This window comes from Misgurnus anguillicaudatus, chromosome 2 (genome assembly GCF_027580225.2).
Source record: "Misgurnus anguillicaudatus chromosome 2, ASM2758022v2, whole genome shotgun sequence".
NCBI classification, from domain to species: domain Eukaryota; kingdom Metazoa; phylum Chordata; class Actinopteri; order Cypriniformes; family Cobitidae; genus Misgurnus; species Misgurnus anguillicaudatus.
In genome coordinates, this window is record NC_073338.2 from 21,958,449 (window position 1) to 21,981,616 (window position 23,168).

At 37.2% G+C, this 23,168-nt stretch overlaps 2 protein-coding genes across 10 annotated transcripts in view; both read left to right on the forward strand.

Moving 5' to 3' along the window:
* Window positions 1-23,168, forward strand: part of amph (amphiphysin) — a 39,711-nt gene that overhangs the window by 12,176 nt on the left and 4,367 nt on the right. For 2 of the 9 annotated variants that reach the window (XM_073874589.1, XM_073874615.1), the window contains exons 5-22: window positions 3,909-4,004; window positions 4,178-4,285; window positions 4,421-4,506; window positions 7,547-7,622; window positions 9,598-9,680; window positions 10,971-11,136; window positions 11,548-11,670; window positions 11,935-12,036; window positions 12,638-12,661; window positions 15,696-15,719; window positions 16,020-16,196; window positions 17,996-18,028; window positions 18,480-18,524; window positions 19,836-20,003; window positions 20,248-20,301; window positions 20,789-20,836; window positions 21,259-21,309; window positions 21,663-21,704. In XM_073874589.1, the coding sequence (XP_073730690.1) occupies window positions 3,909-4,004; window positions 4,178-4,285; window positions 4,421-4,506; window positions 7,547-7,622; window positions 9,598-9,680; window positions 10,971-11,136; window positions 11,548-11,670; window positions 11,935-12,036; window positions 12,638-12,661; window positions 15,696-15,719; window positions 16,020-16,196; window positions 17,996-18,028; window positions 18,480-18,524; window positions 19,836-20,003; window positions 20,248-20,301; window positions 20,789-20,836; window positions 21,259-21,309; window positions 21,663-21,704 (1,506 nt within the window). The remainder of the gene's footprint in view (window positions 1-3,908; window positions 4,005-4,177; window positions 4,286-4,420; window positions 4,507-7,546; window positions 7,623-9,597; window positions 9,681-10,970; window positions 11,137-11,547; window positions 11,671-11,934; window positions 12,037-12,637; window positions 12,662-15,695; window positions 15,720-16,019; window positions 16,197-17,995; window positions 18,029-18,479; window positions 18,525-19,835; window positions 20,004-20,247; window positions 20,302-20,788; window positions 20,837-21,258; window positions 21,310-21,662; window positions 21,705-23,168) is intronic. The other 7 variants (XM_073874601.1, XM_073874619.1, XM_073874610.1 and 4 more) reach the window with 5 other exon arrangements.
* LOC141369092 (uncharacterized) lies at window positions 16,203-17,989 on the forward strand. Its single transcript, XM_073874621.1, has 2 exons — window positions 16,203-17,717; window positions 17,799-17,989. Exons 1-2 carry the CDS (start codon window positions 16,410-16,412, stop codon window positions 17,973-17,975), a joined length of 1,485 nt encoding a protein of 494 aa, XP_073730722.1. The 5' UTR covers window positions 16,203-16,409; the 3' UTR covers window positions 17,976-17,989.

Below are 23,168 nucleotides of genomic sequence, written 5' to 3' on the forward strand. Positions count from 1 at the left end.
TGTGCATCCTCACATTGGAAACCCAAATTCATGTACAAAGTTTGGTTTCAATACATGAAAGCGTTCCTGAGATATAAACTACTTCCTGTTTGGCGGCGTAAAATTTTAGAAAAAAAATTGTTCTTTTGATGTTGTGCATCCTCTCATTGGAGACCCAAATTCATGTACAAAGTTTGGTTTCAATACATGAAAGCGTTCCTGAGATATAAACTACTTCCTGTTTGGCGGCGTAAAATTTTAGGGAAAAAAAATGTTATTTTCATGTTGTGCATCCTCACATTGGAAACCCAAATTCATGTACAAAGTTTGGTTTTAATACATGAAAGCGTTCCTGAGATATAAACTACTTCCTGTTTGGCGGCGTAAAATTTTAGAAATTTTTTTTTTCTTTTGATGTTGTGCATCCTCACATTTGAGACCCAAATTCATGTACAAAGTTTAGTTTCAATACGTGAAAGCGTTCCTAAGATATAAACTACTTCCTGTTTTGGCGTCGTCGACGCACATTTAGTTTGAGCTGTGACGGGCAAACGCTTCCGAAAATCAAAAATCCTTCTAGTAACTTTTGTGAGGCTCGGTCCAAGGATCGTGTACGTGGATTTTCGTGAAGTTTGGACAAAATTTGTGACCTGTGAAACTTTTTTAAGGTTTTGTGTTCTATCCAATATGGCGGAAGAACGACATCGATCTGTGACCTTATCTTCTCAAGCAACTTACACCGGTACTGCCCGAACATTTTAAAGTTTGAACGGTGTCTCTGCGTCAAACGGTCTAATCGCTAGAGCTGGCCAAAAAAATCTACCCGGGAAAAATAATAATAAAACTTAAGAAGAACAATAAGTGTGCTTTTGCAAGCACACTTAATAATGTATGCATTGACGTCACTTTTCAACGTGACCATGCGAGAGCTCGCCCGGTTGAGTGGCAAAACAAAATGGCTGGTTTTCATAGCAGCCGCTGCAAAAATGCCAGTAAACTGCCTATTATCAGCTTAAATTTAATTTAGTTGGACTTGATAGCAGAGGTGGACAATACTTACTTACATTAATTACATTTTCCAAGCATTTTCCAAGGTTGTTTCTATTGGGAAAATTTTACTTCACTACATTCTAAAGCATAGAATCATACTGTGCACTGAAAAAAATGATTCATTGAATTTAATCAATTTTTTTAAGGTAAGTGGTTGCAATCAATTTATTTAAGCTACATTTAAACAAAAAAGATTAGTAAAGTAAAATAAAATATAAAACTTTTGTTTAAATGTAGCTTAAATAAATTGATTGCAACCACTTACCTTAAAAAAATTGATTCAATTCAATGAATAATTTTTTTCAGTGTGTATTCTTTGTTATACAACAGTTCTTTCTGGTTCTCGAATCTGATTGGCTAAGAGCTATGCGATATTGTGCTAATAACGGCACTGTAACCGCTTCACCTTTCGTATTATTCCGCCACCTAGTGAATGGAGGTCCTCTAAACAGGCTCATCTCTGAATGGAGAAACTGCACCCACACACAGACCTGGACACACACACAAACGCGCTGTTTTGAATCACGCTCCGCGTGTCTCATTAGTTCACTAGCTCGTAAATCAGTCTGTGCATCCCAATCAGAAGTTATTATTCCGTCAAAGAACAGCGCTCTTGGATGTTACGTTAAACTTAATGGGATTAATGTCTTGTCACGTCATGTGGACACTTGGAAAGAGGATTGTAAACACTCATTTTCTGGAGCTATATCTCTAATCAGAACGCGAAAACACCGTGGAACTGCAGGTAAGCACCGCAGCTTTTAAATGTGGACATTGATCATTTATTTTATCGTGACGTGACTATTAAAACATGTTATGAGATATCGCCACTGGTATATTTATAAGCAGCATGCAAAAACATCTCTCTGACACTTATAAAAAAACGTTTTATATAGTACTGACAAGAACAAAGTTTAATAATAATAATCGAGTGCTCGTATCACGTTAAGAGTAAATGGGAACGCAATAGTAACATTATACAAGTATAGTTTTATTCACTTTTACCTCGCGCCAAAACAATAACAACACAAAAGACACTAAATATGAATAAAAAAACAAGTAATAGTTTGATCCTGACACCAAATATTGCTGATTTGATCTCATTTTGACGATCAAAAACAAACAAGGCCGACATTAGAGCCAGGGAATCCCTGTCAGAGATGTAGCCCAGAGAGGGCGGTGGTCAGCGGGGCGAGTGAACACTGACGTCCGCTCATGCTTTGGTTCTCATTCGTACCAAATCTCACTAAGCAAATGTTCAAACAGGCGCTATCTTTACTAATCGACTGCAGATTTAAGTATAATACATATACATTCTCGACTGAACTAATCTTAAAACTACACTTTGTGACCAAGAAACGGTAATATAAAGAATCGGCTTTTCCGTCCATTGAGTTGTTATGAGATTCAAAGCAGCCGAAAGTGTTTCCTGTCATTCTGGCCGCTCTCAAATCTGTGGCGGAAGAAGTAGTTCTCAGACAAAGAGGCTTTTAAAATAACTCCGTTGTTGTTTTCTAGTTTTCGTTTTTCAAACGTGTGCCGTCAAACTGTTGTATAAAAGCAATATCACTCTCGGAGTCGTGTGATATAGCTCTATATCATCACGGCTGTGATTAGGCCAGAGGCACTCGGCCTACGGCCTTGTGCCTCTGGCCTAATCACAGCCGTGATGATATAGAGCTATATCACACTCCTACTCGAGCGATATTGCTTAAATATTGCATAATAAAATGTAGTTAATACCTAATTATATTAAAATTGTGTACTTTTATTTGAATAAAAGTATGTACTTGAATATTAAATGTAAAACAAAAACTTGTATTTATGAAATGTAATAGAATAAAAAATATGATTATATGCTTTGGAACACTGAAAAGAAAATTATTGAATTTACTTAATGTTTTTAAGGTATGTGGTTGCAATCAATTTATTTAAGCTACATTTAAACAAAGAAAATTAGAAAAACAAAACAAAACAAAAAACTTTTGTTTAATTGTAGCTTAAATAAATTGATTACAACCACTTACCTTAAAAAAATAAGTAAATTAAATAAATCTTTTGTTTAGTGAATGTATGTTTTCCAAAGAAAAACACAGATAAAATACAGTGAACGTCTTTTGCCACTCAATGGGCGTAACCGCAGGTACTTTGCCGAAGGTGACGTCACGTGCATACCCTCTATGTATTTGCATGAACAAAGCTATATTGCTCATTGTGAGGTAATAAGCTAAAGCATTTGTTAATGCTAATAAATATAACTTTATTGTAAAGTGTTACCAAAATAAACAGGACATTATATGCTGTGTTATATGATATGATTTGATATATGATACGGTACGGTACAGTACGGTATGGTGCGGTGGCTAATAACAGGAGAGTGAAAATGGTCTTCTCATATAAACAACATTTTATTGTGGTTGTGATGTCATTATAAAATGTCATTAAAATGACTTTTCATCAAAAGATCAGATCTTATGTGTTTTTCTATCAACTACACACAGAAAATGTTGTTTGTGGGTGAGAGCTATTAATAGTGAATGATGACATGTGTCATGAGAGAGCAGAGCAGGGCTGTGACTCAATATAATAATTTATCCAAGGATGGCACTCATATATTTTTCACAAGTGTTTTGTTTACTCACACTTCTCTAAAGCAAAATGAACTTTGAATGAACAATAGCCTAATTATGTTTTAATTTAACTCGGGCTGAATCATAAAAGGATGAGTTAAGTCATGGATTTATGTCGCAGGAGTTACAGCATCACATTTATGCAAATGATAGATTCTTTCATTCGCTATTGTGCTATTGATCCTCCTCTGCAGCGCTGTAATGTTCATCAAATGTACTCTGTTGATCTCTGCTCTGTTTTTTCTGCAGAACTGTGATGCTCTATGGGAGGACTTTCATGAGAAGCTTGTCGACTCTACACTTAATGCACTGGAAATGTATCTGACACAGTTCCCAGATCTTAAGGTGCATTACACTATATTGTGTACATCGCATGAATGAAATTTAAGTTTCGAAAGAGTGGATTGTTTTCATTTCCTTCTCATCAGTCATATCATTTATAGTGCTGTAAATAAATAGCTGTATTTTTGTCTGAATGGTAACCATAGTAACCGCAAGTGTTTTCCTTTCCCATTTAGACGCGGGTAGCGAAGAGAAGCAGAAAGTTAATTGACTATGACAGTGCGAGGCACCATCTTGAGACCCTGCAGGCTACTACAGTGCGGAGCGAGAAGAAGATAGCTAAAGTACATGATTCCTCTCAGCTTGAATTTGAATTGCATTTTATTTTTTTAAATATATCTTGATTGCAATATACAGTATGTAAATAAGATATGCTGTGATTTGAGATGTAGCTTTAATGTGTATGTCTGTGCATTTAGGCAGAGGAGGATTTGAAAAAGGCCCAAAGGGTTTTTGATGATCTGAACGTTGGCCTGCAGGATGAGCTGCCCACACTCTGGGACAGGTGAGATACTTTTTCTCTGACTTACATATAATAAAATCTGTGTTGAAGAGTGGTTATATTAACTGTACTTTAATAAATAAAGAATCGTCTTATTCGGTTAGCCTACGTTTGGGTTAGGCAGACTGCTTTTCTTTCTGGTTTACTGTTTTTTTTACTTAAAGAGATAGATTACCAAAAAATAAAAATTTTGTCATCATTTGTTCACCTTCAAATTGTTACAAACCTGTTTATATCTTTTGTTGTGCTGAAAACAATGGAAGATATTTGTAATCAAGCTAGTAGCAGGAGCACCACTGACTTCTATAGTAGGGAAAAAAATTAGGGATGGATCAGGATTTTGGCAGCCGATACCGAGTACCGATTTGTTGTCTTCATGATCGCTGATACCAATGCTCGATACAGATTCTTCAAGCTGATATGCAAGCTCTTTGATGACTGTAACTGTTAACATTTTTTCTAGATAAAGTAATACCACAGATGTTGCGTGGAGTGATCCTATGTGCATCATGTGTCCTGCCAAAATAAGTGCCTGCTGCAGACGCGTCTAAAATGTTTATGATTAAAGAGACGCTCACATTTGCCAGATACTCGCATAATCTCATGCGTAATCAGAGTTTACTGTTAAAGGAGTGTCTTGCGTGTATTTTGTAAACGTGAACGTCTCTTTTATCATAAACGGTTTTAACGCGTGTGTAGCAGGCACTTATTTTGACAAAACACGTGATGCACACAGGATCTCTCGACACGCAGGACATATATTTTGGAAAAGGGAACCACACACATGATACTCCGAACACTTATTTTGAATTAGCGCCCCTTGAATGAGGAGTCACGAGCCGCCACTGTTTGTTATATTACTTGCAGTAATTAGGTATATTATTGTTTTAATAAAGAAATAAATAAATAAGCACCACAAATAGCCTTTAAAAAGGCTTATGTCTCTTAAAAGTAGAGTAAAATGAAAGTTTAAGCTGTCAAAACTTTAAAATGCATGCAAATAATAAACTTTCAACATAAAGTCCAATGTCCCCAATTGATATGTATTGTATACGGTGTTTGTGGGGATGTGCGCGTCCTCATAAAAAATAATCTGTTAAGGCAGAGAGAGAAATCCAAATTTGCACGTCACACATGAGCAACGGGTTGTAAAAATGCTCGCACTGCATAAAAATGGTCTCCAACTGCAGCCTCATTCATGAGCCCTATGATGACAAAAGTAAATTGTCAATTGTACCCAAAAACTGTTTGGTTACAGACATTGCTCTAAATATCTTCCTTTATGTTTAGCAAAACAAAGACATTTTTACATTTTGTAACAACAACATGACAGAATTTTCAGTTTTGTGTAAACAACCCCTTATATATACTTGTTCACAGTATTACAATTTGTTTGCATATATAATTCTTTCTCTTTTTGCCAATGTCCATGTAAGATGAAATAGCATAAATGGTTTAATAAGATTTATCAAACTAAATGTCCAAATTTGACTTGCATTGTTGACACTATGCATGCATGACTTAAAATCCTGTAAAATCCTTGTTTGTTTGTTCCACAATGTGTTTTCTGTACTGCTTGCAACAATGCAAAACTTAAAGTGAACAGAATTTCAAGCCAAGATCAATAATTAGCTGTCAATGTCTTACATAACTTAAGCTTGTTGTATCACACCGAGTGTAATTATTGTGCTTCCGGCTTTGGCCAATGAATATTGATTTTAGCAAAGGTCTTTTTACATTTGCATCCCGGTATTTTATCCATTAGTTACACAGCATGATAGTTGTGAACACTCATGTCATCGCTGCAGCATACAAAAGAGGTGAGGTGTTTTATTTTATTAACACTTTCAAGGGAATTTGAATAAACTGAACAGAAGCAAAACTTACTGTGGATGCTATAGCAGAGTATAGAAATGAATCTGCATGTATAGATTAGACATAGATAGATGGAGTGTAGTATGGGTTGGAGAGAGGTGTAAAAAGTTGTTGCATCGCTGAATCTGAAGTGATTTGTGTAGGATACGGACAATATTCTCATTCATGATAATAACAGGTTTGATATATACTGCATGTGGTAGGCTGTCAAAACTAAATTGCTGGAAATTACACATGTAATGGGCAGAGAGTCAGTGTTTACTGTATCGCATAAAAATAGGTTGTAAGTGTACAGCATACCGTCACAAGCATTACTCGAGAGTTTATTTACAGCGCCAGTGCTTTTCTGTAGTAACCGTTTATGTATTAATTTATGTGTAGAACTATATTTGCTGCGCTACGCAATCTAGTAGTATTTTGTATTAATATTAGGATTTGTGTTATACTTTTACATTTATGCCATTTGGAGATACTTTAAAACCCACAACCTTGCATTGTTAACGTCATGCTGAGCTACAGGAACAATGCAGTTACACAAGTAATGTGTATGTATGTAGTATTGGCTTGTGCTTAGATGTTTTGGGGAATATGCTGTGGTAAGCAGTATGTTTTATTGAGCTAAGTGAGGTCTCTATGCTTACGGGAGCAGCAGTCTGGTTACATAATCTATCTAAACGACAGCTTCCTCTCTCTGCCAGGCCCTGCAGCCATGCTCGTTGTATTTAGACCCACAAAGACAGATAGACACGATATAACTTTATTTTACTTCAGATTTGTATTATAAAAGGATGTTACATTTATGTATTGACTATTCCAGGTCTTAAACTATGAAGATACAAGGATGTAACCAGTACTGATATTTGGTGGGGACACAACCCCACCCCCAATGCCATATTCAGATTAGTGCTCAGATGATTACATGTTGACCTCAGAATACGTGTTGCTGACATGATTTTCTGATAGGATTCACTTGTGCTGCTGAATTATTGTTTAATGTCCAATGGTTTGATTTAGTGCCTAACATTCGCATTGGCATCTTTAAACACCTGCAGTGCAATTTCAATATTTTGTGTTTTCTCCTCAGAAGTTTCCAGATGCTTTATTAATTCACTGCACACTTGTTGAAGGCTAAAGTCTAATCTGTATTCGTCTCGCTCTCCCTTTGCAGTCGTGTTGGGTTCTATGTAAGCACCTTCAAGAACGTCTCAGGCCTGGAAGCCAAATTTCATAGGGAGATCTCTTTTGTGAGTTTATTACATTTTTTTCTTGAATTTGTTAATGGCTACAGGAAAAAATAAGCAACACACTATAAAGTCTTGCTGTGAAATCCACCACACCAGCAAAATAAATAAATAAATAAATTAATTAATTAATTAATTAACAAATTAGGCATGCTTGTGGAAACGGTGCCTGCTGCATGAGAGTTTTAAAGATGAATTATTAATGGTGATTTGTCATGAGCTTTGTTTTTAAAGCAGGCAACCTGTGACTTTCATGCATCATCTGAATCTTAATTTTCGAGTCCTGCTGATCGGTTCTACCACAGCAGTATCTTATGATGGATAGACATCTTTGTATGTGTGTGCTTTTTTAAATCACAGAGGAGACACTTATGAGCCTCTGAGAGAAATGTATGTGGTTGTTTAACTCTTTAACAATGCAGTGCATCTGCTGGAAATCTCATCTGAATGCACAATTGTTGAAGAGAAACGTTTTGCTTTAAAAAATATCACTGCCTGCTCTTTAACCAGTAATAAATAGCTCTTGTGAATTTTTGTGTGGGATGAATATTGATCGTGATGCTGCTCCAAAAAATATATGCACATATATGCTATACGGGAACTGTTAGAAAACGCTTTGTTATTTACGTTGGTGAGATTTCTATGTATTTTAGTACAGACCAATCAATATTATAAAGTTGTGGTTTATGCAGGGAAAAATAAAAACATTTATTTTGTTGTTTAAAGTAACATTGCAGTCTTACATTTTGCGCTAGACATGTGGAGTCCCACAAGGCTCAATTCTTGCACCGCTTCTGTTTTATTTGTATATGCTCCCATTTGGTCAAATAATGAAAAAGAACCAAATTGCTTACCACAGCTATAGTATGCAGATGACACCCAGATATATATACTTATCACCCAATGACTACAGCACTATTGACTCCCTATGTCAGTGCATTAATGAAATTAACAGTTGGATGCATCAAAACTTCCTCCAGTTAAACAAAGACAAAACTGAAGTCATCGCATTTGGAAATAAAGATGAAACTTTCAAGATCAACAAATATCTTTACTCTAAGGGTCTAAATACACAAAATAAAGTCAGAAATCTTGGTGTAATCTTAGAGTCTGACCTTAATTTCAGTATTCATGTGAAAGCGATAAGCAAATCAGCCTACTAGCATCTCAGAAATATAGCCAGAATTAGATGTTTTGTCTGAAGACAATCTCTTAGATTGTTTTCTAATTTCTATTTAAAGCACTTTGAATTACCTCTGTGTGTGAAATGTGCTATACAAATAAACTTTTTTGAAGCCATTCATGGTGCAACTTTGTTCCTGTTTGGATCAAGTCGATCTTTGGACAATTCATCTGCTCCTCAATCAATTTATTATTAGACAGCAAGGCCCCATCAGTGGGCATCGGTGCATTGCTAAATGCTTTAATAGCCAGAAGGGCAATGCAGTTTATCTCAAAACAGTTTTTAGTTATTTGGGTTATCAGCAGGGAGGTAAAATATGCCATGCTACAGATACATGCATTGTTTTCAAGTACAGAAACCCATCTGCATGCCGAAATGTAGATACTATAGGAATGTTTGCCTTGAGAATAATACAGTAATTGCAAATAAAAAAGAAACATATTAAATTCTCCCAACTTGAATTCTTTGTTGCCACTGGCTCTGATGTGATCCGTGCACACTGCTGTAGGCTATGATGTGATTGCAAGAGCAAAGAGCAGATTATTTCCCCTTAATGTTCATTGTTGATCATCTAGAAATTTGAGCATCACATAACTGTAATGGTGATTATACTGGTGGCAGTTATTATGATGTACATTCTATTAACATCAGTGAGTGCTTTGCAAGTTTATGCCTGTAAAAGACATCAGAATAATCTTAGCAGGAGCAATATAGCACCACAGTAACTGAATGCAGTGTTACACAGCAGCCATTTGTTTTCCTCTAATTCAAATTTTCTATTTGTTTTGGATTCAGCTCTGTCACAAGCTGTATGAAGTGATGAATAAACTCGCTGAGCAGCACTCTGATAAAATGTTCACCATTCAAGGCGCACCCAGGTAAGTCAAGGTCTTAATTTCACCGCACTATATTCATATTCACAGATGAAATAAAAGTCTAGCTGGTACATTTATGTATACATTTGGTGTCAATAAGGGTGCTTTTCCATTGCATAGTACCCCACGGTTTGGGACGGGTCAGCTTTCTTTTGGGGGCTTTTCCACTGGGTGCAGTGTTGTGGTTCCAAGCGACCCGAGCTGATACCAAAACGTGACGCGAAAACACTGTAGATCACTGATTGGTCTGAGAGAATCATCACTATTAGCGTCATCGCTATAATGTAAAAGATTAGCTTTACCTTCCTGCTAGCTTGCGCTGTCTCAAGCAAGCAATACATGTCATCTGTGCTCTGCTATTAGTTCCCAAACTCACTTGTAGCGATAAAAAACATCCACATATTGAGAATCAGGAACACCATATACATTTTTTTCAGACAGTTTGTGGCGGCACATTCGCGATGCATATATGCTTACATATATGCGGAGCGCTCCACGGGGAACGGCCCCAGTGTCAGCTATAGGGATCATTTTTTGACAGATTTTTTATTTAGTACTTACGATAAAGATGTTGAGAAGACAACATATTAGAAACATGCTATAGTCATAATTTTGTCAAGATTTTAAGCATTCATGTGGTTTGGTTCTGTTTGTGTCTAGTGGTAACAGAATGAAACGGTAAGCATAGACTATTGTAGTACTTGTAGACAGAGTACACTTCCTGTAAAGCAGTGGTTCTCAAACTTTTCACCCCTTGTGTAGGGCGCATCTCTTTGCGGCCCCACAAAGAAAATTCATGGCACTCACACTTAGAATTTGGATTAAACAAAACATATTAAATTATACTATATAGTGCTGTTGGTTAGTTGCCTTATTTTCTGAGGTTTAATTACACAAAATTTATGATGGATTAATGTATTTTATAAAATGTCATAAAACTGAAGCCCCCCTGGCACCAACTTTGCCCCCCAGTTTGAGAAACACTGCTTTTAAGGTTTACTTCCTCTAAGTGCATTTCTTTGGTGTAAGAACACTTAAAAGTAAAAATCCTATGTAAATAGACAAATGTGATTTGTTGTGCAGATGACTAAACTAGGCCAGTGATGTGTATACTTGATGGTAGGTGCTGATATCTTGATTATAGCCAATAATGAGCCTATTAAACAATTTAGGTCATATAAGGTTATGTGCATTTTTGACTTTAATCTTGCGAAAATAACATATTTAGAATAAAAGACAATGTGTGAATGTGTACTGAATAGTTGTGGTGATGTCAATCTTTTGTGTTGACAGTGACTCTGGACCACTGCGATTAGCGAGGACTCCCACCCCTCCTGACGATGACAGTTCAGACAGCAGCCCAGCTGCCAGCCCCAACCACACACTGAGGCCCACATCCCCTGGCCCACCTCGACCCAAATCACCTTCACAAGTAGGGCCCGAAATACACCAGATATTTGTAAGAAATGTCCTGACCTAATCACCAATTTGAACCGTCTCCATTCGACAACCCGACGATCTGCATGCTTCATTTATATCTGTGAAGTGAACTGAACTAGTACTGATAGTAGTCTGTGAAGAATCGCAGGCTGCATTTTCATCATTTTTCATCAACATGTTGTTTGTCATTCAGGTATAGTGATGATGTACACTGAAACTCTTTGACTTTACCGGTAGTTTGTATGTAAGGTTTAAGAACACACATCACAAAGCATATATTTTTATATCTATATCAGTAGCAGCTAAAGAGTTCACATACTGTAGGTGTATCGTATTTGTGAAATGTAAAGTGTTGCATTGATGTTATCGTAAATTATAGTTTTCAATAAAGTATTTATTAATTTTGCTTGTCTATATTTGTTATGATCAGCTCAAGATGGGACCTCCAAAACCTCCTCCTCCAAAAGCTACTCCAACCAGAGAGCTACACCAGGAGCAGATAATCGACCTTTTCGATGGAGGCTTTCCTGAGATCAGTGTTACATCACCACAGGTGAATCAAATTGATTTGAGTTGTACTTTTACAGCAATATCTACAATTGAGTTTAAAATAAAGAGACCACAAGAAACATAAACTGCAAAAACATCAATAAAGTGCAAAGTTTTTGGGATCAACCATTTATTAATGCTATGTAGATATGGATGCATGATTTTTTTTTTTAAATTACATACCCAGAAAGCTGTTTCTATATTTAATCACATTATTAGATACATAATTACATAATTAGTAATAAGTCTGTTTTTGTTCCTGTTTTAGCCAAATGAGAAACCTGTAGAATCTCTTCTGGACATGGATTTTGATCCATTCAAGCCTGATGCCAATGCACATATCGGGCAAACCCAGTCACCCATGTCTCAGGTGCCTTTTTCACACTGCGATTTCTGATTTTCTTTCTTGTTCTAAATCCACACATGTGATAAAATCCTTAGCAAAAAGCTAATTAAAACTCGCATAACTTGCATAGATATGTACACTAGATGTCGCGTTGGCTACGGCAGTTCATTGGACCGAATGCGTCAAACAGAGCCGCCATCTTGAAACAGGGGAATCCCGCATCAGCGTCATTGTAGGCAATGGTGTAATGGAAATAAAATCACCATAAATCGTCATGAATGCGATTTTCTTCGTTTTCTTTTGGTTCGTTTCAATAGTCAGACATGTATTTAGCATTGGGTCAAGAAAAAAATTAAAGTTTTAAAATTTTTAAAATCTACTTTTTCTAACCATAATGCATAGTGCTAATAGGCCTAACATCCATACGCAGCACAAAAGTCCGGCATCGTCCATGAATTCGAAGTACAGGCGGAGATAGCAGCTTTACCTAGATACTTCCTATGACAAGACCCCTGTTTCAAGATGCTCAGAACCCCAAGGTGACATCTAGTGTATATATCTATGCATAACTTGTTAAACTGTACAATTGTCATATAATATTAATAACAATTTTTTTTCTCAAAAGGCATTATCTTGGGACCTTTGGACGGTAAGTTTGCTGCTTGTTGTTTCATGTTTTAATTCCTGTAAAGTTTTCCTAGCACACAAACAAAAATATATGTGAGCCTGTCTTTGAAATCCAAAGTCTCATTATCTAATTTTGAGATTAGGAGCCTCAAAGTTAGATTTCACTCATTGATTTCACATTGAGTTCAATTGTTATGATCTTAGTCAATATTGAAGATATCAAGATTATATTTTCAAAAAAAGTACTTTGCATTATTTACGATGAGCGTATGGTCTAAGGGTGCTTTCACACCTGCCTCATTTAGTTCGGTTAGATCATACCAGAGTTCGATTGCTCACTTGGTGCGGTTCGTTTGGGCAGGTGAGAATGCAGCAATCGAACTCTGGTGCGCACCAAAAGCGGACCAAACAAGCGGACTGAGACCTCCTTGTTGACAGTTTTTATTAGCAATATTAGCACAATGACAGATCGCGGACATACCCAGAGGTGCGGGCGGAGCCTCAGAAATGTGGTGTCTTCACCATTTGTAGTGCATTAAAATGTTGTTTTCAAGCCTCATCCGTGATTCATTCAGCAAAGGAACAGTTTGTCTAGAGCGCTGTATACAAACTATGTATAACAACCACGGACATAAAAATAAGTATTTGAACACCCTGCTATTTTGCAAGTTCTCCCACTTAGAACTCATGGAGGGGTCTGAAGTTGTCACCGTAGGTGAATGTCCACTGTGAGAGACGTAATCAAAAAAAAAAAACAGAAATCACAATGTGTGAATTTTTTCTTTGTATGATACAGCTGCAAATAAGTATTGAACACCTGAGAAAATCAACGTTAATATTTGGTACAGTAGCCTTTGTTTGCAATTACAGAGGTCAAATGTTTCCTGTAGTTTTTCAGCAGGTTTGCACACACTGCAGGAGGGATTTTGTCCCACTCCTTCACACAGATCTTCTCTAGATCAGTCAGGTTTCTGGCCTGTCACCGAGAAACACGGAGTTTGAGCTCCCTCCAAAGATTCTCTATTGGGTTTAGGTCTGGAGACTGGCTAGGCCACGCCAGAACCTTTATATGCTCCTTACAGAGCCACTCCTTGGTTATCCTGGCTGTGTGCTTCGGGTCATTGTCATGTTGGAAGCCTCGACCCATCTTCAATGCCGTAACTGAGGGAAGGAGGTTGTTCCCCAAAATCTCGCAATACATGGCCCCGGTCATTCTCTCCTTAATACAGTGCAGTCGCCCGGTCCCATGTGCAGAAAAACACCCCCAAAGCATGATGCTATCATCCCCATGCTTCACAGTAGGGATGGTGTTCTTGGGATGGTACTCATCAGTCTTCTTCCTCCAAACACGTTTAGTGGAATTATGACCAAAAGGTTCTATTTTGGTCTTATCTGACCACAAGACTTTCTCCCATGACTCCTCTGGATCATCCAAATGGTCATTGTCAAACTTAAGATGGGCCTAAGCATGTGCTGGTTTAAGCAGGGGAGCCTTCCGTGCCATGCATGATTTCAAACCATTACATCTTAGTGTATTACCAACAGTAACCCTTGAAATGGTGGTCCAGCTCTTTTCAGGTCATTGACCAGCTCCTCCTGTATAGTTCTGGGCTGATTTCTCACCTTTCTTAGGATCATTGAGACCCCACGAGGTGAGATCTTGCATGGAGCCCGAGTCCAAGGGAGATTGACAGTCATGTTTAGCTTATTGCATTTTCTAATGTTTGCTCCAACAGTGGACCTTTTTTCACCAAGCTGCTTGGCAATTTCCCCGTAGCCCTTTTGAGCCTTGTGGAGGTGTACAATTTTGTCTCTAGTGTCTTTGGACAGCTCTTTGGTCTTGGCTGTGTTAGTAGTTGGATTCTTACTGATTGTATGGGGTGGACAGGTGTCTTTATTCAGCTAACGATCTCAAGCAGGTGCATCTAATTTAGGATAATAGAGGTGAACATTTTAAAGGCAGACTGATAGGTCTTTGAGGGTGAGAATTCTAGCTGATAGACAGGTGTTCAAAAACTTATTTGCAGCTCTATCATACAAATAAATTGTAAAAAAATCATACATTGTGATTTCTTAAAAAAAATATGTCTCTCACAGTGGACACACACCTACGATGACAATTTCAGACCCCTCCGTGATATTTAGGTGGGAGAACTTGCAAAATAGCGGGGTGTTCAAATACTTATTTTCCTCACTGTAATTACAGCACGCAGTCGTATGTCCACGTTGTCTGCTGTATTTTCCTCCTTTTTGTTTACTTCCAGGGTTCCGTTGGAATTTTGCACATGTTGATTCTGACCAATCGAGAAGCAGTTTAGGAAATACGTTCAATACATCTGGCCAATGAGTAATGTGGATCTTATCACATGACTGAATTTTGATTCATTTTAACTGGTGCGGACCAGAGCAATCAGTGTGGTGTGAAAAGGAACCAAAACTGCTAAAAAAGTTAAAATGTATAATTTTATGCTTTTGGTCCGGACCAAATGAACCTAACTACAGATGTAAAAACACCCTAAAGCCCACGATGCAAGTGCACTTCAGTCATGTCCAAATCCACTTTTGCTAGTTTAACGATAGGAAAAATGGTCTATGCACTTGGCGCACAGTCTAAAATGGTTGTTCCTATTCTCTTCCTATTCTTATTTTAGTTGCCTCAAAATAGCAACGCACCATCAATGCATCTGAACACACCTTGTTTTCAAGCCAGCACACCCATGAGTGCACAAATGGGTGCAAATGCATTTGCTATTTAAACAACACTGGAACATGACACTGGATGTAAAAATAATAACTGCGTTGGGCTCAAACTTGCATTGCATTGTGCTGCATTCCGCCATTATGTACGAATGTGAAGGAGAAAATCTTGCTATTAGTCATATTTCTCACTTTTGTAAGTAGCTTTGGATAAAATGGATAATTGCTTAAATTTAAATGTCACAGTTTATCCCCCTGAAATGGTTTAGATTTACAGTATTTTCTGTTCTTGTAAACATTCCTAAAATGAATCTAAGACAAGCATGAATTTGACATCACATACATCTGTTTATTTCTAGGAAAATGCTGAGCCTGCACAGCCTGTAAGTAATCATGTCATGAGTGTCTGGGTTAAAAAGCAATTTCAAATGTGTTTAGTACAGGGCAGAATTAGACTTTCAAGAAATAGCAGTTAGCGTCTTCCTAAATGTCATTTAACCAGCCATGTTACAAGACTAAATTACAAGATAAAATACTTTAGTTACAGACTAAATTGAGCACATCTGTTTGCCATTTCTTTAGTCTGACATTGTTTCACGTCTAAACATTATTTATCTTTGCTCCCCCATCCCTGAGTTTGTCATATGGAAGAGTTTGACTTTCTACCTGTTTTTCTTGATCAGGCTGCAGATGCTGGCTTTACTGCCAACTGGGCAGCTGACTTTGGCTCTCCAGCCACAACGGGTGCAGAGGAATCTGCAAATGTTCAGCCGGCAGTGGATGGACAGGGTTGGCCACCTGCAGATGGCTGGCCTGCAGCAGAAGCACCACAGACTCAGGGAGAGGCAGCCACAGATGAGGTTAGAGCCTGGGATTCGGAAAACAACCCTGAGCCAAACCCAGACCGTGATCCTTGTGCTGTGGGGGGTGGTGAGGCCAAGCAGCATCCAGGACAGGGACAGGTGGGGGTAGATGAATCAGACTGGGCCACAAATCAAGTGGAATGGGCAGAAGAAAAGACAGCTTGTGGGTCAGAGGAGAAAAGGGCAGAGGAGACAGGGGGCTTGCAATCCATGCCTGGAATCATTTTTACTAATGAGTTTGGTCAAGAGATTCAGGATGCCACCGAGCAGGAGCTGCACCGAGATCAGGATGAGGGAGAGGATTTCAAATGGGGCTTGTCTGGTCAGGTTGATGTAGATGGGTCAGGGTCAGAGTATGAGACTGCTGAAGAATGGGGAGATGGCCCAGGACAGAATGGGGGGTGGATTAGTGCTGATGATGAGCTTGAATCTGCATACACCGAGAATCCAGAACAATGTAAACCTGTGATCCGGGAGTGTTTTGCAGACTGGAGCGCAGGTAACAGTGCTCTGAAGAAAATAACCAATTATGACTCTGGGTTCGGTGGTGATGCATTTGCTGCCAGTTGGGATCATCCCGTGGAGAACGTAAAGCCTGATGTGGAAGAAGCATGTATGTCAGAACTGGAACAAAACAACACTGAGAAGCGAGTTTTAGATCAGGGCGTTGACGACATTGGTGTTGGAGCAAATGATGTTCCTGAATCTACTCAACTTTCAGACGCATTTAGCGGTGAAGGAACTGACCCGTTTGCTACAGGGAATGATCCTTTTGCCCCAACAGGGGATGACCCATTTGGTACAGGTAACGATCCTTTCGCTAACTCAGACAAAGATCCTTTTGGACAATGTGTGACAGATTCAATAAAGTCTTTGGAGGAAGAGTCCAAGGGCTTTCCAGGGAGTGATCCATTTGCTACAGAGAGCGATAAAAGTGGGTTTAATTCTGATCCCTTTGCAGAGACCCAAGCAGCAGATGTAACAGGGTGGACAGCAGACCCCTTTGCCACAAAATTCCTATCAGACCGTTTTCTTGCTGAGAGCAACCAGGACCCGTTTGTTATCGATACCACATGTGATCCTTTTGCCAATGAAAGTAGTAAGGATCCATTTACCAATGTGGACAACCACAGATGGGCATGTGCTTGGGAAACCACAGGAAGAAATGAGGTAGATGGAGAAGTAAAAGATGACAAAAGCGGACATGCCAATGGGTGGGCAGCTTTTTCTGCACCAGTTGCTGACTTGGACTCCTCCAGCAAGGGATCCTGGCAAGAGGTGAATGATAGCAGTGGCTTCTTCTCCTCGGATGTACAAGGAAGCTTCACAACAAGCTGGCCTGGTGAGTCCAGTATTCTACCTCAAGATCCCTTTGCCCCTGGACCAAATGAAACATCTGATCCTAAAGGTACCGCTGCTGGTCTTAAAGAGCCCGAGAACTCAGACCTGTCCGAAGACGAAGTCGCAAACCGAAGATACGGAAACTTATACCACGAGATAGATACAGAGCTGGAAGAGGTACCTGACTTCCTGCCACTGCTTAGTTTAGTGTTTCGAGTAGATTACAGCAGGAATACTTCCCTCTTTTCCTGCCTACAGATGACGTACCATTTTCCTGCTACGACAAACCTCATGGACCCTGGAACCCCTCCCATAGTCTGCAGCCCCGAGCCCTTTTCTCCTCTCTCCTTTGCTTGCTTTGACTGCTTGTTAGTTTTACTAATTATAAGTATATTTTCAGTGTTGAAGGTTTGTACAATCAAAATGATATTTTAACTACTTTTAATTTGGTTTAGGTATCCAACACGGCTTTAAATGGATTTTCTAAGGTAAATAGGACAGTAAAAAGCTTGCTTTTAGTTTAGAATAGAATTTATTAGAAAATTCATACTGTCATTGAATTATGAATAACTGTCAATATGGCCAAACTTAAAAGCTACATTGGCTAACGCGATTGTATTAGTATTGAAGTATTGTTTAAATTGGAATTTGGAAGTTAATATTTTCCATAAAAAATATTATTTATTTATAAACCTTACAATGTGTTAGACAATCTTCATTCAGCTGCATGGTCCATTTTAAGGAAAATGTTTATTAATAAAATAAGCATTCGATACCTGGTGTTAAGAAGTAATGTTGGCCCTTCTGTGTGATCCTGAATAATTCCTGTTCCCTGAGAGATCCATGATAAATTTGTTATCAAACAATAATTCTAGTTGGTTGTATGTTTCAGATTTCAATTAGCTTATGTCCTTTACTTTATTATCTGTTTTTGTTTAGACGGATGCAACATTCCCAACATTTGCAGTTGACTTCAATAAGATGGTGAGTTGGAATTCTTTCGATAGTAATGGTAGATTTTAACAACGGTGCCTTTTTTATCCCTGAAAGAATCAACTGTTGTTCGAACTCAATGAGTACCATAAATGTATCTTTGTATTATCATTATTTGTGTATTATTTTTTTTTTATACAATATACACTCACCTAAATGATTATTAGGAACACCTGTTCAATTTCTCATTAATGCAATGGTGTAATGGTGTGGGGGATGTTTTTTTTGCACACTTTAGGCCCCTTAGTGCCAATTGGGCATCGTTTAAATGCCACAGCCTACCTGAGCATTGTTTCTGACCATGTCCATCTCTTTATGACCACCATGTACCCATTCTCTGATGGCTACTTCCAGCAGGATAATGCACCATGTCACAAAGCTCAAATCATTTCAAATTGGTTTCTTGAACATGATAATAAGTTCACAGTACTAAAATAGCCCCCACAGTCACCAGATCTCAACCCAATAGAGCATCTTTGGGATGTGGTGGAACGGGAGCTTCGTGCCCTGGATGTGCATCGCACAAATCTCCATCAACTGCAAGATGTTATCCTATCAATATGGGCCAACATTTCTAAAGAATGCTTTCAGCACCTTGTTGAATCAATGCCACATAGAATTAAGGCAGTTCTGAAGGCAAAAGATGATCAAACACAGTATTAGTATGGTGTTCCTAATAATCCTTTAGGTGAGTGTATGTGACTCTGGACGACAAAACCAGTCAAACGAGTAATTTTTGAAATCATCTAAAAGCTATACATAAGCTTGCAACTGGTGTGTGATTTGTTGGGATAGGACAATATTTGGTTGAGATAAACCTATTTAAAATCTGGAATCTGATTTGCAAAAATCAAAATAGTGAGAAAATTGCCTTTAAAGTTGTCCAAATGAAGTCCTTAGCACTGTATCCACTCACAAAAATAAAAGTTTGTATATATTTATGGTAGGAAATTTACCAAATATTTTTATGAAACATGATCTTTACATAATATACTAATGATTTTTGGCATAAAAGAAAAAACTATCATTTTGATCACAGTGTAATATTGGTTATATTGCTAGTACAAATATACCTGTTCTACTTAAGACTGGTTTGGTTGTCCAGGGTCACATATTGGGTTTGCTTTTTGTATTTTTGTTTAAACAATTTATTTGTTGAAACAATTTACTCTGTTGAATATACAGTAAAATATCCAGAATGTATTAAGAGCATCTGTACATACTGTATTAAACCTTAGTATTACCCGAATGTGGAAAGTGCCACTTGGCAGTCTTATTATCTTCTTGTAAATGTGTATTAAGTCTGAGGCTGAGGCCCCAGAGGCTGATGTAACTGAAGAAGAAGGTGAAGCGGCTCCAGCCTCAGTACCTGAGGTCCCTGAGGTGTCTGAGAGCCCCGTCACCACCCCACCTACAGACACCCAACCAACAGAGATCACTACTTCAAGCCCTCCTGCAGAAACAGCCACTGTGAGTGACAGTAAAGTGTCATACTTCTGATGTCATCAGAAACATCATCAACACATCGTCATCATTATTCTCATCATTTTTGTTAAAAAAATATTTTTATCAACGTCATCACAAAGCATTGTCATCGCCATCACTGTCATCATTATCATCTTCCATCAGGGCTTAAAACATTGTTTTTTTTACTACTGTTTTAATGAGAGCTGGAGTTGTTGATCATACGCTGTGTATTGTGTTGTTGATAAAGAGCCCTGTGGAGTCTCCAGTGTCTGCTGAGACTGAAGCAGCAGAGCAAACTGAGGTATGTGCCTTAAACCCCTGATAACAAATATGTTTAATATTGGAAGAAAAGTGGCCGAATTATTGGATCTTTGTCGAGTTTTTTTTTTTTTTTGCTTTAATTAAGTGGTTGTGCTTTGCAATGCATCCCAGTGCAGATTTTATCTGTGATTTATTTTTTTATTTTTTTATTTTTGCATATTTTTATTTATAGACATAACTTGTTTTTTGTTTTGTTTTTCAATGTGTTATTTTTATTCTGCTTTTATGTAAAAGACACTTTTATGTCCCAATATCTCATTTTGAAATGGTTTGTTATTCTGCATTACTTCAAATTGAATGCTTATGATGGCAGACACACATTACTAACTTTTTATCATCAGACTCCCAAGATAATTTTAGCGTTAATCTTTACACTATACTATCACTGTTTACATTATTATCAGTATTATAAAAATGTTTGATTTATCCCGAGAACTGATAAAATGATCTTAACCATCATTCTGTAGCTCCCAACTGAAGACATACAAAAGGAGCAACCTGATCAAGCATCCCCGGTAATTATAATTCATGCCACATATAAGTGGCATACAGTAAGAGAAGCTCAAGTCATATGCAGCACTGTCACATATGATCTTGGTTTCTTATCTAACAAACTCATTGTTCTGTATCATCAGGAAATGTTTTGTGCATTTACAGCACCTATAAAGTAGCAGTAAATGTAAAATTACAGAAAAAAACTGTATTTTTGTATTATGAAATTTTTTTGTAATTTATTGTGCCTGTTATTTTACTGTATTTTTCCGACACCCCAGCTGCCAAAATTTTGCTGTTTTTTTACGGAATTTATGTTCTACAGTGTGACCAAATGCATCCTTTACTGTATGTGATCCAGGAAATGATAAGGGAACAACTGCTGCTATGGCAGTATGACAAAAACAGGAAATTAGCATGAATGTTTTTTATTATATGTATGTAGGAATCTCCTCCAATCCAAGAAACTGAGGAGACACCATCAGAGACAACTCTGGTAATCAATGCCTCCCAAATATTAAATCACTATTGCTGTCTATTATCAAATCTCACAGTTTTACTTCTCCTATAACCACATCACACCACGAAACAGGATTTTTATATGAATCTAGATTCTTACACAGATATAAAGGCTACCACTAAAAGACCAACTTGAGCTTTACACACTGGGATATGAATTGTATAAATTGAATGAGTTATTTTCTGGTCTGGGCTCAGATTTTCTTTAAATGAGAAACAATTCAGTCAAGTGACACTGACTAGATGTTTAAACAGTACTGTGCATAATGTTTAATAACACATTGAATAAATAAATGTGTAATGTTGATAATAGCATTTCTTTGTCTGCAGGCTACTGCAGAAGATAAAGAGTCTCCCATTGAAGAGACTCCGGTAACTATTTGATCAAATTGATTATTTCAGTGTTGTCATGGTAACAAGACTAGTTTTGCTATGTAAAACAGTGTTGAAATTCTATTTGTACTTTATTTTATTTTGTCTCATCATGAAGCCATATCTAAATGTATTTATTAGAAAATAAATATCAAAGGTAACATTTTACAATACACTGTACAATATTTGTTTACATTACACTGTAAAAAAAAATCCGTAGAAATTTCAATGTTATTGCAGCTGGGTTGCCGGTTATTTACCGTAGATTTAAATTTATGTTATTTACTGGCAAGAGTTTGTTCAAAGTTAAATAAATTTTAAATATTAACAAGTCTTTATCTTTACAGAATAAAACTATACAATAACAGCCTCATGCAAAGCATTCTGGGAACCAGAAATCATCATCAACCTTTTTCTGTTTTTTGCTTCAGATTTTGTTTCCCAGAATGTTTTGCTTGATGCTGTTTTTTTAGTTTTACTCTGTAAAGACAAATAATTGTAAATGTTTAATGTTCATTTAACTTTGAACAAAATGTTGCCAGTAAAAAACATAAATTTAAATCTACGGTAAGTTACCGGCAACCCAGCTGCAATTTGCGCTACCTAACAACTAAAATCAAAAGTTGTAATTATTAGCATTAGTTATGCACAATGAACTAACATAAACAACTGTATTGGTATTAACTAACATTACCAAAGATTAGTATTTTATAAAACAATATTGCAATTTTTTTTGTTCATGTTAGCAATTGCATTTACTAATGTTAACAAATGCAACCCTAAGTGTTACTATATTAAAAATGTTGTAATATTTTTATATTTCTTTTTTTAAGTCCGGTCAAATTTTCTCAAAGTTGATGTAAAGTCTGATATTAAATGTGTTTTGAGTATGTCACCCCAGGTGAAAAAGTAGTACACTTCCATAGTCAACTTAAAGTGCTTTGTTTTCGCACACTAATTTTGTGCTTAATATACAAAAAACATCTTTAGTACTTCTTAAGATGTTCTGAAGATTATCTAAGTGTACTTTACTGTGCTATTTTGAAAAAACATGAATGTTTAGTATATTAAGTGCAAAATTATTGTGCGAAAATTAAGTACACTAAGTGTACTACTTTTTCAACTGGGACACCGCAGAACAATTTGTGATTAACCACCCAACAAAATTTGATGGATTAAAAAACTCAGAAAGTTGTGTTGTAGTCTCGCAAAATTGTGTTGATTTATTTGTGTCCATCTCATGAAATTCAGCTTTTTTCCGTGCCTTGACCACGAATGTCTTTTTCGTGTCACTTAGTTTCATAGTTTCTTGTGTTTGTGGTGCAATTTTTTTGTTTCATTTTATGTATTGTTTTCTCAGTTTTTTCTTATTTTCTTACCATTGTCGCTTGGGCTTGGGGCTAGAATCACTTTCTGTTACATTTATAGAAATCCTAAACCAAATCCCAAATTAGGGGGAAAAAT

Bases quoted from the DNA above. Each gene is read 5' to 3' on its own strand.
- LOC141369092 (XM_073874621.1), top strand. From the start codon at position 16,410: ATGCCTGGAATCATTTTTACTAATGAGTTTGGTCAAGAGATTCAGGAT. The intron at 17,718-17,798 runs GTACCTGACTTC...TCCTGCCTACAG, and splicing joins TAGATACAGAGCTGGAAGAG to ATGACGTACCATTTTCCTGC.